At 47.8% G+C, this 17493-nt stretch overlaps 2 protein-coding genes across 2 annotated transcripts; both read left to right on the top strand.

Annotated features, from left to right (window-relative positions):
• Positions 1-4975: 4975 nt before the first annotated feature.
• LOC135580149 (protein FAM184B-like) lies at positions 4976-9298 on the top strand. The gene is made up of 4 exons (XM_065072760.1): positions 4976-5318; positions 6472-6990; positions 7620-7730; positions 8804-9298. Exons 1-4 carry the CDS (start codon positions 5283-5285, stop codon positions 9014-9016), a joined length of 879 nt encoding a protein of 292 aa, XP_064928832.1. The 5' UTR covers positions 4976-5282; the 3' UTR covers positions 9017-9298.
• Positions 9299-9846: 548 nt separating this feature from the next.
• On the top strand, positions 9847-16567 carry LOC135580150 (ral guanine nucleotide dissociation stimulator-like 1). The gene is made up of 11 exons (XM_065072761.1): positions 9847-10399; positions 10682-10806; positions 11457-11672; positions 11902-12005; positions 12155-12239; positions 12633-12719; positions 13020-13052; positions 13885-13974; positions 14256-14394; positions 14841-14993; positions 15670-16567. The coding sequence occupies exons 1-8, from the start codon at positions 10324-10326 to the stop codon at positions 13906-13908; spliced, it is 750 nt and encodes a 249-aa protein (XP_064928833.1). The 5' UTR covers positions 9847-10323; the 3' UTR covers positions 13909-13974; positions 14256-14394; positions 14841-14993; positions 15670-16567.
• Positions 16568-17493: the final 926 nt, after the last annotated feature.

The following is a 17493-nucleotide window of genomic DNA, read 5'->3' on the forward strand; positions in this document are numbered from 1 at the left end:
GCGTTTGTTGCTCCCGGCAAAAAGCCGACCCCGAATTTAAGCTCCTCTTGCTTTCCGGTTGTACTGAAACTACCCAGGGGACAACACACACCAACACAACCTTAATCCATTTCCCTCAGATCCACACAACCTATTTGCGCACCGGGAATTCCACACTGAGTACCGAGGGCACAACAGCACAGAGAGAGCTGTCAGGGGCTGGGGACAGCCTTGGAACCGGTGATGTGCACCAGCCCTGCCTGTGACCTTGTGTGAGCAGCTCGACTTGCTGCTCGCCCTGGGGAAACTGCTCCTGGCTCCGGGTCTGTCACCCCTCACTGCGGGGTCCCCACCAGCCGCGGCTCCGGGGGCTTCGCTCTCGTGCTCCAGAGCAGAGGACAAACCCCACACCGCAAGGAGAACACAACAACTCCTGAAGCAGCCGAGCGAACGTCCCTGTTCAGCTCTGCTGACAGCGTCTCGTTCTCCAGAGCTACAGCCTCACGCGTGACCCCACACGAGGCGGCTCCGCGTTGGGGCTGCGGGTGCAACACCCGCCAGAGGCTCCGCAGGGACGGCCCTGCCCGAGCGGAGCCACGAGCCCGCTGCACAGGAAAGGGGAACAGAGCAGGACAGCGCAGAAGGGTTTGCACGGGCTCCTGCCTTTCCAAAACACCGTGAGTTCTGAGCAGGGAGAGCCCGGACAACACCAGCCCAGGAGCTGAAAGCGCAGAGCGTTGGCACCCGTGGGGTCACCTGCTGCACTGACGGGTGTTTAAGGTCACCCTGGGAAGCAGCCTCATGTTTCCACTCAGATGCGCAATTGCTCTGACCATAGAAAGCGGGAAAAAAAGAGCACAAACACTGAAAAATGAGCCAGGGTGTTTAACCACCATTCACATTTCTGGGGAAGGAACCCCCCTCTGTGCGGGAAGAACACGTTCTTGATTTCAGTTGCCTATTCTTTAAAACCTTTAGTAGAATAGTGACCCCCTGGTTTCCCAGCGCTGAAATAAAAGCACCGCATATAACTATGTCCGTGGTTATGTGTTTCGTTTGCTAACATTCTTGGCGACCACGCAGGGACCTCGTGGGCACCGCTGAGTGGATCGCGTCTCCATCCTGCTCCGGCCAGCACCCCGGTATTCTTGGGGTGCGCATCGGACGCGACCGACCCTCCGCTGCTCTCGACGGACCTGTGATTGGTAAGAAGGTGCTTTTATTATTTGGGTCCTGGGTTTTAGGTAGCTAATATTTGGTTTGGTTTGGTAGCCTGCCGGTCAGACGCGGCGAAAGCCACGCTGGGTTGGGCAGGGAGCTCCCGAGGTACAGCCGAGGCGCCGTCCGTCAGACAGAGGGAAACCTCTGCAGGGTCGGCATTCGGTTTGGTTTGTGTATTCGTTTGGTTTGGTTTGTGTATTTGTTTTGGTTTGGTTTGTGTATTTGTTTTGGTTTGGTTTGGTTTTGTTATAGTCAAATATGACTCCGGAAATTGAGAATAACTTCTATTAAAGCCAAATGATCAGAGCAGCGCCGGGCGGCCGGGTAGTCACTGCTCCACCCGAGGCACGGGAACTGGTTACAGAAGAAACAGTGTTTATATACGTCTGTAAGTACACACCCCGATCTTCTTCCTGATTGGTTAGCTGGGTTGCTATGCTGTCCTCGCACAGCAAAGCACATCCCCCTCCCCATGAGCACACCACATCTTTCCCGCCAAAACTTGCAACATTTTCCCGCCAAAACTCGCAACAACAGAATGTGACGAACTATGGCAGTTTAACAGCTACATAACTCAGCAAATCGTTAACCACTAACATATTCCTGGTTTGATTAGCAAATTTACTTTAGTTATGCAATTTATAACAGTTTGGTTTGTGTAATAAAGAATTCTAAGAGTTAGAGATGTTTGTTCATTAACACTTGTTAATAGGAAACGCTTCTTAAAAGAAAACCTAGAGCAATAGCAGTGGTCCATGTAAAGGGACACCAGAAAGGCCTGAATCCCATTATTAGGGGAAATAACCTTGCAGATGAAGAAGCAAAAAGGGCGGCCTTATTAAATCCTAATTAAGATTAATAAATAATTAATACTTAATTAATAAATCTTAATTCTGTGTTAGCTGTATTGCAGCTGGTGTTGTTCTGTGGATAGACTGATTTGGATGGAAAACTAATGCAAGGGATTGATGCTTAATATGCTGTTTATTGACACCTGTAAGAAATTACCAAAGGTAGGAGCTGAGGGACGTAACTATTGCTCAGCCAACTGCAATTGCATATAAAGTTTATAGTGGCAGGAATGAAATGAAGGGGCCAGAGGAGCCCAAGCCTGTGCCCGGCAGCTCCCCCTGGATCAGCTGCGGCGGGAAGAGCAGAAGTAAATACGGTTATTAAAGGACGGTGAGTCCAATTACAACACCCCTATGTTGCCTGTCCGCAAGCCAGATGGGTCATGTTGGGCGGTTCAGGACTTAGGAGCTATAAACAAAATAGCTGAGGACCTCTGCCCAGTGGTAGCAGACCCATACACCCTTCTGAGAGTATTAACACCTCATTTGACTTGGTTTATCGTTTCAGATTTAAAAGATGCTTTCTTTTGCCTCCCTCTCCATGAAGCCAGCCAGACAATACGTGCATTTGAGTGAGAGAACCCTAAAAATAAATGTAAAACCCGGCTCCCATGGACGGTGTTGCCACAAAGATTCACAAATAGCCTGACAATATTTGGAAATCAGCTTGCTAAAGGTTTTGAATCCTGGGAAGCCCCGTCTGATGAGGGACAGATGCTACAATATGTGGATGACATTTTAATCGCTACTTGAACCAAGGAGACGTGCGTGACCTGGACCCCATGGACCAGAAACAGCTGCAATGGAATAAGGAAGCCACACGAGCCTTTGAAGAACTTAAAAAGGCTTCGATGTCAGTGCCTGCTGCCATTTCTCCTATTCTTTCTCGAGAAGCAGCGAATAGCCTTGGGTGTATTGGCACAGGATCTTGGCCCATGTCGACGAGCAGTGGCCTGTTTCTCCGAACAGTTAGACCCAACTGCAAAGGGGTGGCCTGGATGCGAAGGCCAAGAGCTGGGATACGATCAAAAGTGTCCACGCTATCGGCAGAAATAGGAACAGCGGGGACACGGCCCGTGCTGCCGGGAAGATGAGGAACTCGGCTGCCGGCTGCAGCCTGGTCGGCCAGAGAGGCAGAGGGTGCCGAAACCTGGACCTGATCCTCTTGCTAGGGGCGGTGACTTATTGTTCCCACCTTAGCCTGGCCAGTCCCTGTACCAAGTGCTACGAGTGTGTGAGAACAGGGAGACTAACCCAATGTGTTCTAAATTATCACGCTCATATTAATTCTGGAGGTTATGGTAGAACGGAATTGGAGAAGTGTGAAATCCAAGGGCAGAAATTAACCAAGGGTAGCAAGTAACCCAGGGAAAGGTGGACTCGGTGTGGGCTCTGTCTCCTGCCCTGGGGGAGCACAGAGTGTCTGTTTTACACAAGCTGGTATGGGGGGCTGTTCAGATGGAGGGGAGGGCAAGGTCAGTATAAGGAGGAGCTAGTTAAGAGTGCACTCAGGAATTAAAAAGAAAGCAAGAGCAACAGAAATTGGTACAGACAAGCAGTGATTGGTGTGAAGAAATAAGGCAAAAGGACAAGGGATTACAATTACCAACAGTAGGGAAAAACCTGTTTATAGATCTTATGGAAAAGATAGCCCGGGAATTAAATGTCACCTGGTGCTGGATATGTGGGGGGTCTCAAATGACTGAACACGTTGGACGAACCCCTTGTAAGTTCGTGTTGCGGGCAAATTCATCAAATACCTCTATTCCTCCCACTTGGTGGCCAGGTCCACCTCATGGATATTGGTCTCGAAATTGTAGCCCGGTGGAAGAAAATGGGGTTCAGGACAGTATGTGCATTTCTGGGTTTACTGTTCATGCCATGTATGATCCCGTGCTTTATTCGGTTAATGCATTCAGTAGTCCAAGGCGTGCAAATCTCAGCCATGCCTATAGATCCTGAAATGGCAACAAAAGGAACGGGGTATAAATTAATGATTGTAAAAGATAACACCAAACCGGACCTAGCCGCCGCTAGGCAGTGCTGGCTAACTTTGAAGCCAAAGCACGAATCGATGGGATAAAAAGGGGGAATAATTGAAATAAACAACTTAAGGTTTTTCTATGGATAAACAACGTTTAATCCAATTCCTTAACTGTATTCCTTAAACACGTGTTCACTAGAGCACAAGCAAAACAGCGCTGGGTGCGCGGGGGATTCGCTCCCCAACACGCACACCTTGAACAATGAGCAGTGTGCTGAAATACAGAAAGGTGTCACATAGATAAGGTGTCTCCTCAAGGCTGCAGCTGGTGCTGTGAAACTTCTTATCTCGGCATTCGATGGGGTTCTGTTTTTTCTTAATACCATTGGTCACATACAGCTCTAAACTAGATATTCATTATGTGGCTTAAAGTTCGTTAGTAGGCCCTTATTATGTGGTTGGTTAAGCCTTAACATGTGAGTTCCCTCTACCAATATAACTTCATAAACAAGTTTCGTAGCTATTTACACAGAACTCAAGCACCTTTTCCTTTTTCCAGGTTCAGAGCCCGTGCCTCATTTGGTTATATCTGTAAACATTGAACATCTCGGCACGAATCACAACTGCATTTCTCACAACCACAATTCTCATTTCTGGGGACGGAACCCCCCTTTGCGCGGGAAGAACGTGTTCTTGATTTCATTGCCTACTCTTTAAAACCTTTAGTAGAACAGTGAATATATTGAACCGCAAAGTGAAAACATCACTGTAAATGACAAGAACTTCGTTTTTCCTTTCCCAGTTATTCTTGGACTTTGCAGTTTTGCGTTATCTGTGTTATCCTGTTGGGTGTTTCTTCCTAAGGAGAACATTACACAGCTTTGCGAGGTTCCTCCTCACGGAAGGCAGCAGCCCCAGACAAACCTCTATATATACACACACACATATATATCTCTGTGTGTCTGAACCCTCTGCTGTTCAGGCGCTTTGTCCGGCTGAGCAAGGGCTTGGGCTGCGGGCGGGCTGAGGGCGGGGCAAGGGGGCGCGCGCGGGAGCGGCGGCGAGCTGCGATTGGGCGGCTGCGGGCGGCACGTGCTGCCGCGAGGCCGCGTCCGGTCGCCGCGGTGCCGCCGGAGCCGTTGCCGCCGTTGCCGTCGGGGCGAGCGGTCGGTGCGAGAGAGAGAGAGCGGGAGTGCGGGGCTGGCGGAGCCGGCAGCAGCCCTGCCTGCGGACGCGGACACGGCGCCATGTGCGGGATCAGCTGCGGGCCCTGCTGCGGACGGGTAGGAGCGAGCCGGGCCCCGCCGCCCGCCCTCCCCCGGGGCTGCGGGGGACACGGGGCCGGGGGGTGGCAGCTCCGAGTGCCGAGAGAAGGGTGTTGGTGACTGCTGCCGAGGGACAAGTGAGGGGACGGGAGGAAACGGCACCAGCTGTGCCGGGGCAGGCTCGGGTTGGCTGTTGGCAACAATTCCTCACAGAAATGGTTATTAAACACTGGCCCAGGCTGCCCAGGACAGCGGTGGAGTCACCATCCCTGGAGGGTTTGAGAGGCACAGAGATGAGGTTCTGAGGGACACGGGGCAGTGCCAGGGGTGGGTTAACGGCTGCACTCGATGATCTCTGCCAACCAAAATGATTCTATGATTGTCACAGAGGCACCCCGAGGGGAGTTTAGGGGACTACAGGGTCCAAAACAACTGGTGTTAAACTGGTGGGAAACAGGGTTTTAGCACTCCAAAAGTGACTTAAATACAGGTTGGGATATCAGTTGAGGAAAATTGTTAAGGGGCAGCATCATCACCCAGAACAATGCCGGAGCCGTCTCTGAGTCCGGGAGGAGCACACACTTGCCTGAACACGGTGTGGGGTTATTTTAAAGGGATACACGTACTCGTATTGAGTACGGAAAGTGTACACTCGCGATTGTGCGAGGGTAAATTTATAATACACTCGCAATCCTGAGAGGAGAAATACACGTGCAAACGTGCACGCAAAGTTACACGTGCTTATGTGGAAGCTTGGGAGGAAAATACACCTTCGATTATGTGAGGATTAACTTTACACTGTGGGTGCCCCTGAAGCCTCCAAACATCCCCCACACTGGCTGCGGGCGCCCAGCGGCTCCTGGCGCCTCGGCGCTCCCTTCTCCTAACGGCCCTGGCCAGGGGCTCTGGGGCCAAACAAAAGCAGCTGTTGGCCTCAAACAGCAGAGAGAGAGGGAGATGTGTCTACTCCTTCCATACTGAAGGAGAGGGGGGAGAGATGGGAGTTGACATCCTTCAACAATGATCCTATCATTCAATCTATCTTTTGCATTGTAATAGTGCCTAAAGTTCAGGTTTCATGTGATCTTGTCCTGGTACTTTTGCAAGGACATTAAAAGTAAATGTGTTGCTATCTGCAATTCAAAACTGCCTTTCCGTTGTTTTCTAACAGGCTCGGAGCTTCCCCTTTCGGAACCTGTGTGTTTGGAGATGTTGGAGGAGACCAAGGAGGAGGACACCCAGGAGGAAGAGACATGAGGAAGATGTGGAGTCTCTGCACAGCCTTGAGGAGACTGTGCCCAAGGCAACCAAGGAAGATGTGGAGACTACAGAGCACATTGAGGAGACTCCAGAGCGCGTTGAGGAGACTGTAAGCAAGGCCAGAGAGGAAGATGCGGAGACTCCAGCGTGCATTGAGGAGAGTCCAGAGCACACTGAGCAGACTGTCAGCAAGACCAGAGAGGAAGACACGGAGACTGCAAGCAAGGTATCAGACGAAGATGCAGAGACTCCAGAGCGCATTGAGAACTGTCTACACAAGGCAACAGAGGAAGACACCAAGGCTGCAGAGTGCATAGAGGAGACTCCAGGCAAGCCAGCTGAAGAAGACATGGAGACTCCACAGAGCCTGGAAGACAATGTGAGGAACCAACCTGGGGAAGATGTGGAGGTTCCACAGAGCGTTCAAGAGGCAAGTCACTGGTGTACAGACCGTTGTATCTGACTAGGGGATATTTTAGAGATAAAGGAGTAAAAACAAACAGAAAAGCAACCCCCAAAAACCCCAAACTCCATCTTCGCCAAATCAGGATTTGTTTGCACTGTCCTCAAATCCTTTCTAATTGAGTTGTTGCTGTGCTTAAGGCTGTGGTAGTTAGTAAAGCCCTGAAACTTTAAATATTCCAGTGGTAGGTATGATGATAAAAGATTATGTGGTTGCAGGGGGACCAGTATATGTATTTCTAAAGTTAATTGTTATGTCTATTCTCAATTCTCTAGTGCTTTGCTCCTCAGCATGTATCAGCATGTTAATACAGCGGCTGTTAGTGCTGGGGTTCAGGAGATCTGCACTCTCTGGTTTAATTCTTACCTCTTTCATTGGCTTGTGCAGTAATTTGTGCACTCAGCTCCTCTCTGCTTTCAGTTAAAAGTCCAAAAATCCCCAGGTAACTAAAGGCAGCTAAAACGTGGCAACTTAAGTGAGTGTTGTTGAGGTGTTGTGAGATCCCAGTGTTGGTATGCTGGTGTCTGCAGCCTGCGCTTGTGCAGGGACCGTGTTCCTTTCTCTCTGACCTGTTTCTCTTTGCCCTTTCCTGTCAGAGCACAACTGAGGATGGAGCTGAAGACGCACAAGAAGGAGCTGTTGACTGTGACACCCTGAGAAGAGCGCAGATCCAGCAGACTGACGGTGAAGGAGCAAGATGGCTCGGGGTAAGTGAAGCTGGCGTGGTGGCCAAGTCCCCAGCTGATTAAAGTGTCCTCACTTCATTGCAATCAGTGCAGCTGTGGCAGTCTGAGCCAGAGGGTCAGGAGGTGGGTAGAACTTTCATGTTGTGTTGCAATGTTTCTACATTTTCTTCAGGATCAAAGGCCATAATATAAGAACTTGCTTTGGTGTAGTGTCCAGGTTGGTAGTATAAAGACTTTGAGTGGCAGATTTCCCACCTCTGCTGCCTGTTTTGTACCAGGAGAAATATTAGAAAGTATTTTTGACCTGCGGTACATTTCCCAGCTGATGGTTTTGTGCAGGAGGTGGGGAGCATTTTGAGCATGTCTGTGTTCCACAAAGACACTTCAGAAAAGCAGAATTTTCTCCCGTTCCAGGGGTGTTGTTCCTCGTTCGTAGAAGGAGTTTCCAGGTCTTGGTCATATTCTCAAGGGAAGAGTTCTTAGTGGTGCTGCATTTGTAGAGTGATTTGGAAGGTTTTCAGCTGAAAAGCGTTGGCTGGTAAATTATTGGATGTGTCTGAGAGAAATGCAGCTCTAACTGAAAATATCATAGAACCCGTGTTGAAAGGAATACAACAGTTTTTCTTATTTTGAGTGAGCTGGGCTTCATTACCAATTCCTTTAAGTACTGAGAAGTTTGAAATCTTGCTTAGTAACTTCTTGTAGAGGTACCAGTAGGTGAAGGAACTGAGATCTTTCATGCTTCAGGAAGTCCAATAAACCTTTCTGAAACTTCTTGATGCTAAGAAAGTATCCGGGGTTTTTGAATGGTTGGCCCTGTTATGAGAGAATGGTCAGTTTAAAAGCCAACCATGAGATTACAGCTTAAGCCCTGGAAACACTTGCCTGTTTAAATAAGAAATGTCTTTATTGTCCTCCAGTATTTGATACAGCATTTGGTGTTTGGAGAGCCCAAACTGACAAAATTGTTTGGTAACTAGAGATGGACTGTTCCTGTGAAAAGGTGGAATGGAATCTGTGTTTCATTGTGCAAGCTGTGTCGGGGCTCTGGCTTCTGTCTGATTATGTGCTTTGTCTTTGTTTCCACTTTGTAGGCTGAAGGAGACCAGTTACCTGCAGAACACGCTGTCAGCCCGGACGAGACGTGCAAAAGCAGGGCCCTGAAAGCTGCAACTTTGGAAAAGCTGGTGGAGACGCTTCCAATGGCGTTTGCGGATAATGACTTTACATACATCAACACCTTCCTCTCCACGTACAGGGCCTTTGCTTCCACCAGCACAGTCCTGGAGCTGCTCCTGGACAGGTAAGAGCCGGGACAGAATGGAAACTGAGCCATCATTTATTATACACGACAGGGGGATGTTGACAGGAATTTCGTCCCCTACTTTTAGTGGACATGGAGTTAATAACCTGATGGACAGAGGTCGAGAATCCTGCCAAATTCGGGATTTCAGCATAAACAGACCATGTGCAAATGCACGCTGCCCACACCCCAGCTCTCATTAAAGCTGAAGCGCCAGGCGGGGAAAGCGTGCGTGGTCTGACCGGTAGGGAACCAAAATGTTCTCACTCAGATGCACCATGAACTCCTCGTCACCCGTACGTAAGGAGGTGCAAGGTGTGGTTTGAAAGGAGCTGTTCCAGCTGCCGCCAGGGCTCTCCCCGCAGGTCTCTGGAGGCTCAGTGTCCCCAGCTGAGCTCCCTATGGCTGTGGCTGCGCCGCTCCTGTCAGAGGGACCACGGGTCTGCCTGGTTTAGTCTGGGTTTGCTTTGCAGTGCACGGGGACACGTGCAAACCCTTCATCTCTCCTCAGCTTCCCCGGCCACGGTGGAATTGTCCAGCATGAAGCCCTTGTCTTCATGCCAGTTGTATATGAATATGCCAATATGTGTGTGTTTATGCCAGTTGTATATGGATTACGCTATTTGGGATTTTGCTTTTGCTCAGTAGAGGTTCCTCTAAACAGCCATCTCATTTTTCCAGATACGGAAACCTGGAGATCTCGGGCTCAGAAGAGCGTGGAAGCCAGAATTCCCCCGGATCCAGCACAGTGCTCAGGACGTAAGTTTGGTTTTGCAGCGCCCAGCGAGCCCCAGTCAGGGTTCGGTGCTGGAGCGGGACGTGGGCAGCACAGCTGTTGTTTCCTTTGACAATTCACAGCCTGTTTGCTTCAAGGAGCTTGTGTAAAGGCCGAGTATCAGCTGTCTCATAACACATCCAGTAACAGAAGCCAGAGAAAATCTTTAATTAATTTGAATGATTGTGCTGGTTTCTCAAGGTGTAATTGAGGAACCAGCCTTTAGTTTCCTATGAAGTATTATCTTAATAATATTTCTTGCATAAAACGAACAAATTAAACTCTCTGCTCGCAGAAGTGTCCATGCTGCCTTCACGTGGGGGATGAATGTCTCAGTGTTCCTGTTGTTGTCTTAGGTACAGATCCATGCCATTGCATCAATAGCTGCTGCATACAGCCCATGTGCTCTCTCTGAATTTGCTCACAGTGCGATCGCATCGATTTTACAAGCCTGGCTCGACCAATGTGCCGAGGATTTCCAAGAGCCGCCCGACCACGTGTGTCTGCTGAAGGTGCTGAGTTACCTGAAGAAGAACATGCCCGGCTCTGACCCGGAGAAGAGGGCGCAGAACCTCCTGGAGCAGTTCCAGAAAGAAGAACTGGAGAATGATGGTAAAGTACCTTTCTCTGCTGTCTGGGTGTTCTCCCAGCATCAAGCCTGACACGTCCCCTTATCCAGGGCACAAAGCTTCCTGTGCCGTGAGCCGAAAAGTCTCTTTGCCAATTTAGTCTTCTAGTCCTCTTTCTCACTAAAATGTGCAGCGCAGTGAGGCCGTTAGACCAGGCAGGTCCCTTTGCATGTTCTGCTATTAGATGTAGTGATTTTTCAACTATCTGCTTTGATTAATTGTTTTCTGTATAAATTCACTGACTCGTGTTTCCCACGCTGGCCAGACGCGTTCCACAGCCTTTCTCCCTGCAACCTGGATGAGGAAGAGGAACTGGAGATCAGCGGTGCACAGGAATTCTCATTGTTCCAAGAAGAGCTGGTGGCAGAGCAGCTGACGTACATGGACGCGGTATGTCGATCATACGTGTTACCTGAAATGCTCGGGGAAATAGTTCTGGGCTTCTAATTGTGTGTTTGTCTGTTTGTTTTTTAACTTATATCAATGTCAGTCTGGTGTTCAAGAACCGCTCTGTTGCTGGGACACAGAGCACAGCTCTGCTTGGTTATCCAAACTCGCTTCATTGATTGGGCTTTTCCTTCAGTTCTTCTGAAGGTGTTTGTCTTTTATTTACAGTGTGAATGTAGACTGTGTAGCCTCTTTTGCAAAGTTTAATATTTGACCCCTGAGAAATAGCGTATTTTGACTGTATTTCAGGCTACCTCACCTGAAGGTGTAGAAGTACTTTTAACTGTAGTGCTCCAATTTGGTTTATTTGTATCAATCTCTTTGAAAAATATCATTATATGGAATCTTTTCCCGTTGATAATGTAAGTGATAGAAAGGTGTCTCTTATTTTCCCAGGACTGTTTAGCGGGCAGTTCTTTTAGGGCATCAGGCCTAAAGAGTTATAGCCAAGTGTATATTTTAAACTAAGAGAAAACCAATATTTCCCTTTTAAAACCATATTAGTTTCAGATGCAGTTTGCACTGTAAACATGCATGTCTTGCTGTGGGCAATAGCGATCCAGGCTGACTTGGACACCTCTGTTTCCCTCTAGACACTCTTCAAGAACGTTGTGCCCCACCACTGCCTGGGCTGCATCTGGTCCCGCAGGGACAAGCAAGAGAACAAACACCTGGCACAGAGCATCAGAGCCACCATCTCGCAGTTCAACGCCGTCACCAACTGCGTGGTCAGCACCGTCCTCGACAGCAGAGAATTAAAGACACGGCAACGAGTGAAGACCTTGGAGAAGTGGATCCGTATCGCACGTGTAAAGCGTTTATTGACGACTGTTTAACGTTCCTTGTGCGGGTGCCGTGGAGCTGGGAGGGGGCAGGGGGGTTGTTGGGGAGTGATATTTTGGATGCTCAGTATTTTTGGAGCTGCCCGCTTAGCAGGGAGAATGTGCAGCGAGCAGGACACGGGGCAGACAGAAGAGCACTGACTGTTGGTGGTGCTGACGTGTAACGCTCCTGTGTTTCTAACCGCTCCTTTCACAGCAATGTAGGATCCTGAACAACTTTTCGTCTTTGAAGGCCATTGTTTCCGCACTGCAGTCCACCTCCGTTTATCGCCTGAAGAAGACCTGGGCCTGCGTTCCAAAGTAAGGCTGTGCAGTGTGTCACTGGATGTGTTTTCCTGCTTTTATATTTATGTGCCCAACCGTTAACGATTCTTGAGAAAAAAATAGTACCCTGATCTGATTCAGAGTGCTTACAAACAGCTTAAATGATTCAACCTTTTCCTGTACAGGGACACAATGCTGATGTTCGAAGAGCTCTCAGAAATCTTCTCCGACTCTGACAACTTTGCGACGAGCAGGGAGCTGCTGATGAAGGTGGGAATGAGCTTGAGTCGCCAGGCTGGTGATCTCGCCCAAAGCCGAGCTCAGCCCTGTTCCTAACCAATGAACTCCCGTATGCGGTGCTTTGGGGAAGACGGGTCTGTAAATCCCGGCTTTTCTGCTGGGGCGAGAGGTGCCGCACAGCGAGATTTGACGCAGATGAGTTACGAATGAGCACTTGGGCTTTATACCGCTCTGTACAGACATGAACCGCTGGCTAAGATCCTAAGGATGGTGTCATGAAAGCATCATTGACAAGAGCACTGTTTGGTGAAGCAGACGAGTTGTATTTTGTTTGCTAACACAGGAGTATTCTAGCATTCTAATTAGTATTATTTATTATTATTTCTCAGTCAGTTAATCCACCATTGCTCTGCCCGTTTGCAGGGAGTCACCCAAGGCACGGTACCTTACCTGGGTACCTTCCTCACAGACCTCGTCATGCTGGACACAGCCCTTCAGGACTATCTCGAGGTAATTTGGGGCAATTTTTGGAATCCTACATATCCTCCCTCCCTTCCAGACACTGTGTCTGGTCCTGTGTCTTCCCCTGGGTTCTAGTGCAGTTCTCAAAAATAGAGGAATCTATTTGAAAAATAGACTCAGGCACACGAGTGCTGTGGTTTATCCTAGAGCTGGAAACAGGTCTTTGCAGAAGCCTTTGCTCAGGGCAGCTCTGGCCTTTCCCTTGGTGTCGCTACTTCATCCTGTTTGTGATTAACTCAGCCCAGCCTGTGCTCTTCTCCTCTGATCCCTTCTCTGTCCTTCCAACAGGGCGGCCTGATCAACTTTGAGAAGCGGCGAAGGGTGAGTGGAACGTTGACTGTTCTGTGGTCGTTAGTTGCTGACGCTCTCTGCTAGAGCGTTCTCTTGGCGAGGCCTGTTGTCTTTGCTCGGGCGTATCCAACAGCCGCTCACGTTACTGCAGATGGTGAGTGTGAGTGTGAGCGCACGACGTGCAGAGCCGGGGAGGATCAGGCTCTGCTGTCATCACAGGCACCTCTAGTTATGTCCCTCGCTTAGTGCCTGAGAACCAGCTCCGTACAGAGCGGGATTCCTCTCTCGGCGCCGCTCTGGCCACGCAGGGCTGAGCGGGAAGGCTGAGCTGCAGAGCTGCATTGTTGGAAACAGTGGTTCTGGACATAGTCACTTCTTCAACTGAAACCGACCTGCGGGTCAAACTCAGTCTGTCCTGGATCTGTTGCTGCCTGTGGGTAGGATATTAACGAGACCGGCTTTATTTTTCTAATTGGAATTCCTATTTTATTATTTGTTTTCTTAGGAATTTGAAGTAATCGCACAAATTAAGCTCTTGCAGTCCTCATGTAACAGCTATTGCATGTCAGCAGATGAGAAATTCGTGCAGTGGTTTAGGAGGCAGCGGCATTTAAGTGATGAGGAGAGGTAGGGTCTCAGCCCAGCTGGCGAAGCAGCTTTTCTTGCCCCGCAGGCAGGTTCAGGTTCTCTCAGCCTTGAGCTCTGCGCTGCCAGGAGCTGCTCCCGGAGAGTGGAAATACACCCGCACAGAGCTGCGCTCCTCCTTATGGGGATGCCACCCTCTGGGGCGTGGGAATGGCCCAGGGCTTCTCAAATATGGCCACTCTGAGATATTTAACTAATGGTGTTGCCTGTTCTGCAGTTTCCGGCTTTCACGCGAAATTGAAGGAGCTGCTGACAAGAGTGTCGCATCGGCCAAAGCTCAGAGGAGCGTGGTGAAGAGATTCAGCCTGTGAGTATAACGGTTTGGTGCCTGAATATGAACTGGAGTAAATCAAACACCAGCTGACAAACCTGGCTGGGGATCCAGAACACTGGATTTTAGTGCTGGATTATAAATTCAATTCACATTTGCAGCAGCAAAACAGAGTAAATAAGGACAGAGTCTAATTTGCTACACACACACAAACAATAGGCCACTCGAGACAGGAAAGCACAACAGCAGGTCAGCTTGTTGAAGCAAGTGCCAGCTTTGCTCAGCCCAGCTCTGCTGTGCTTTCTTTTCTCCCCTAGGCCGTTCCTGGGCTTGGGGGTGAGCGCCCACAGCACAGCCGTCAACGCGCAGCCCAAACCTGCTCCAGGTGGGAGCTCTGGGGACAGCACCGTCACCATCGTCCCTCCCACCGACACTGCCGAGGAGCCTCAGCACAAGGTAGGGCCTGGGCCCTGTGTTCAGCACAGACAGCCTGTGCGAGGCTGCTGACGCTGCCGGCGGCCCCAGGCGCTTGCCCAAGCCTGTGGGTCTTGACTAGAGCGTTGCTTGCGGTGGAATGGAGGGCCCTGAGCTCTGGGAAAGGCAGTTGTGGGGGGAAAGCTCATCTGCATCAGCCCAGCCTAATGCTGGGGCAGGCAGAGCAGCTGGGCTTTGACCTGCCAGGAACTGCCCAGGCCAGCCTTGTCTGGGCTGGGTTCCGTTCCCAGGGAGCTTTGTCCTACAGCCTCTGCTCTCTTGACCTGAACTGCCTTCACTGGGTTGCTGAAGCCCTTGTTGAGGCTGTTGTGCTCAAGAGTGTCATCTTTAGCTTTTGGATCTTTTCAATTAACTGGTAATCAATGTGTTGGATTTCGTGTCCCCCCTTGCTGCCATCTGGTGACAAGTGCTCCAAGAAGTGCCCCGACTCCGTGACTCCCATTACAACCAAAGAAGTGCCGCCAGTCCTGCCACTTTACAACCGTCAGAACGGAGAGAGCTGCATCATCCGGACCAGCGTAGAGGAGGACAGAAGTGGCAACAACTACAGGAGCATCCTGGTGAGTGCTGGGAACAGCAAAACGCTGTTCTGTGGGTGATGTTTTCACCCCAGGTGCCTTGAATGGTGCTTTTAGTTTTGGAAACACCTATTCAGTGATCAAACCTCCTTGACAAGGAAAATGACAGATGTTAGAAATCAAAACCTGTGGAGCAGGGGATGAATGAGAGGTTTGCAAAGAGCATCTCTCAAGGTTTCTGCTCTAGAAATTGAAGCTTGTCTTTGATCAACAATGCCAAGTGCAGCACTCTGAGCAAGTGCCGGCTTTGCTGCCCCTGCTCTTCTGCCAGCGCCGGCTGTTGTGTGTCCAGCTCAGCCCTGGGGTGTGTGACTGTGGCACAAGGTGCCCCTTCCCCAGCAAACCCAGCTACAAGGCCCCGAATCTTTGCAGGACATCCAGAAAGTGTTTAGCACAGGAGACTGTGGATTAATGGATGTGCGCAAACAGCAGCTGGGGCAGCTATTGCTGTGGATTCGACGGCTGCTGAGAACAAGGTCTCACCTCTGCAAGTGGGTGCTCTGGAGAGCAGAGGCTGTGATTTGCTGCTGCGTTTCTAGAGCAGCGTCTGTTGTCTTGCAGTAAATCAGCCACCAGGTGTCCCAAAGAGCATGTTTTAGTATCTGGCCGAATCTAGGACGCAGTTCCCAACCGAGTCCTTGCCACTCTCTGTCTGCAGCTGACTAACCAAGAGAAGGCTCCTGCTGTCATCCAGAGAGCCCTGGAGAAGCACAGCCTGCAGTGTGGCTCGGCCGAGGATTACGAGCTGGTACAGATCATCTCCGAGGACAAAGGTGGGGAAGCAGAACTCTGCTGCTGCTGCTTGACCGGTGCTGCTGCATTTTGACGGCAAGAGTGACACGCGAAGCGACGTCAGGAACGCCACGGACACGTTGTCACAGCTGCCGGTGAGAATAAACCCCTAAGGCTGAGTGGTGCGCCAACTCACGCTGGCTCTGCTCCCTCTCTTGCAGAGCTGGCGATCCCACCCAAGGCGAACGTGTTCTACGCCATGAGCACCCAGGCCAACTTCCATTTCATCCTGAGGAGAAAAGCTGCAGCACAGGAGGAGCCTGCGCCCCATGGATTTTAATGGTTGAGCCTTCTATAGGATTTACTGCTTATATTATAAGCATGGAAACTTTTTTTCCCCAGGTTTAGTCTGGAGTTGATATATTTGAATATGTGACCTGTATCTAATGTTTGAGCTTTGTATAATATTTAATATTTATATAACAAGTCTATTACCTTTTTTCCAGTTCTTGTCTGCAGTTCATGTATTTTAATACTTGATGTTTTTATCATATTTAATCTTTACATACTTGCATAGAAACATTCATTAGTATATAACCCTTTTTCCACTAATTTCTGCTTGGAGTTACTATATTTCAGTAGCTTAGCTTTACAGAATATTTGAGCTTTGTATAATATTTAATATCTTTAGAATAAGTACATAACCTTTTTTCCACTAATTTCTAATTGGAGTTAATATATTTAAATGTTGTATCTATACATAATATTTGAGCTTTATTTAATATTTTTATTTACTGTACTAATATTTTTTTTTTATATTTTTATTTAAGGTACTGATATTTAATATTTTTATTTAATATACTAATATTTAATATTTATTGACTATTTTTATTTAATGTACTAATATCTAATATTTATTTACTCTTTTTATTTAATGTACTAATATTTAATATTTATTTAATATGTTACATAGACCTTATCCAATAATTTTTGTCTGGAGTTGATACATTATTTCATCTTTATATAATATTTGATCTTTGTAGAATATTTAATATTTATATGATAAATATATTGACTTTTTTCTACCAATTTTTGTCTGGAGTGAATATATTTTAATGTTTGATCTGTATATAGTGTTTGAACTTCATATAATATTTATATATACATATGAAATAAATAAGTTAATAGATATTAATAATTGAGCTTTATAGAATACATCACGTTTATTTAATATTTATCTAATAAATACTTGAACTTTTTCCGCCTCTTCTTATCTGGCGTTAAAATATTTTAGTATTTGATCCCTATGTAATATTTAATCTTTACACAGATGGAACATCTCTGTAATAAATACGGAACTTTTTTCCACTAATTCTTCTCTTGAGTTAATATAGTTTAAGATTTGAGCTTTTATATAATACATAACCTTTATTTAATACATAATCTTTATTTATTTTCCCACCAATTCTTGTCTGGAGTTAAAATATTTTAATATTTGATCCTTATGTAGTATTTAATCTTTAGCTAATATGTAATGTTTCTCTAATAAATACGTAAAGTTTTTTCCACTCATTTTAGTCTGGAGTTAATATATATTAATGTTTTATTTTGCATTATACTTAGTCTTTATATAATAGTTACTATTTATATAATAAATGTGCAAACGTTTTAACACCAATTCTTGTCTGGAGTTAGTATATTTTAATGTTTGATCTCTAAATAATATTTGACGTTTATAGGATATTTAATC

The sequence above is a fragment of the Columba livia genome, chromosome 8 (assembly GCF_036013475.1).
Source record: "Columba livia isolate bColLiv1 breed racing homer chromosome 8, bColLiv1.pat.W.v2, whole genome shotgun sequence".
Taxonomy (NCBI): domain Eukaryota; kingdom Metazoa; phylum Chordata; class Aves; order Columbiformes; family Columbidae; genus Columba; species Columba livia.

Coding starts and splice junctions, on each gene's coding strand:
- LOC135580149 (XM_065072760.1), top strand. CDS start 5,283: ATGTGCGGGATCAGCTGCGGGCCCTGCTGCGGACGG. Junction 5,319..6,471: donor GCGGGCCCTGCTGCGGACGG/GTAGGAGCGAGC, acceptor GTTTTCTAACAG/GCTCGGAGCTTCCCCTTTCG. Junction 6,991..7,619: donor TTCCACAGAGCGTTCAAGAG/GCAAGTCACTGG, acceptor CTTTCCTGTCAG/AGCACAACTGAGGATGGAGC.
- LOC135580150 (XM_065072761.1), top strand. CDS start 10,324: ATGCCCGGCTCTGACCCGGAGAAGAGGGCGCAGAACCTCCTGGAGCAG. Junction 11,673..11,901: donor AGTGGATCCGTATCGCACGT/GTAAAGCGTTTA, acceptor CTCCTTTCACAG/CAATGTAGGATCCTGAACAA. Junction 12,006..12,154: donor ACCTGGGCCTGCGTTCCAAA/GTAAGGCTGTGC, acceptor TTTCCTGTACAG/GGACACAATGCTGATGTTCG.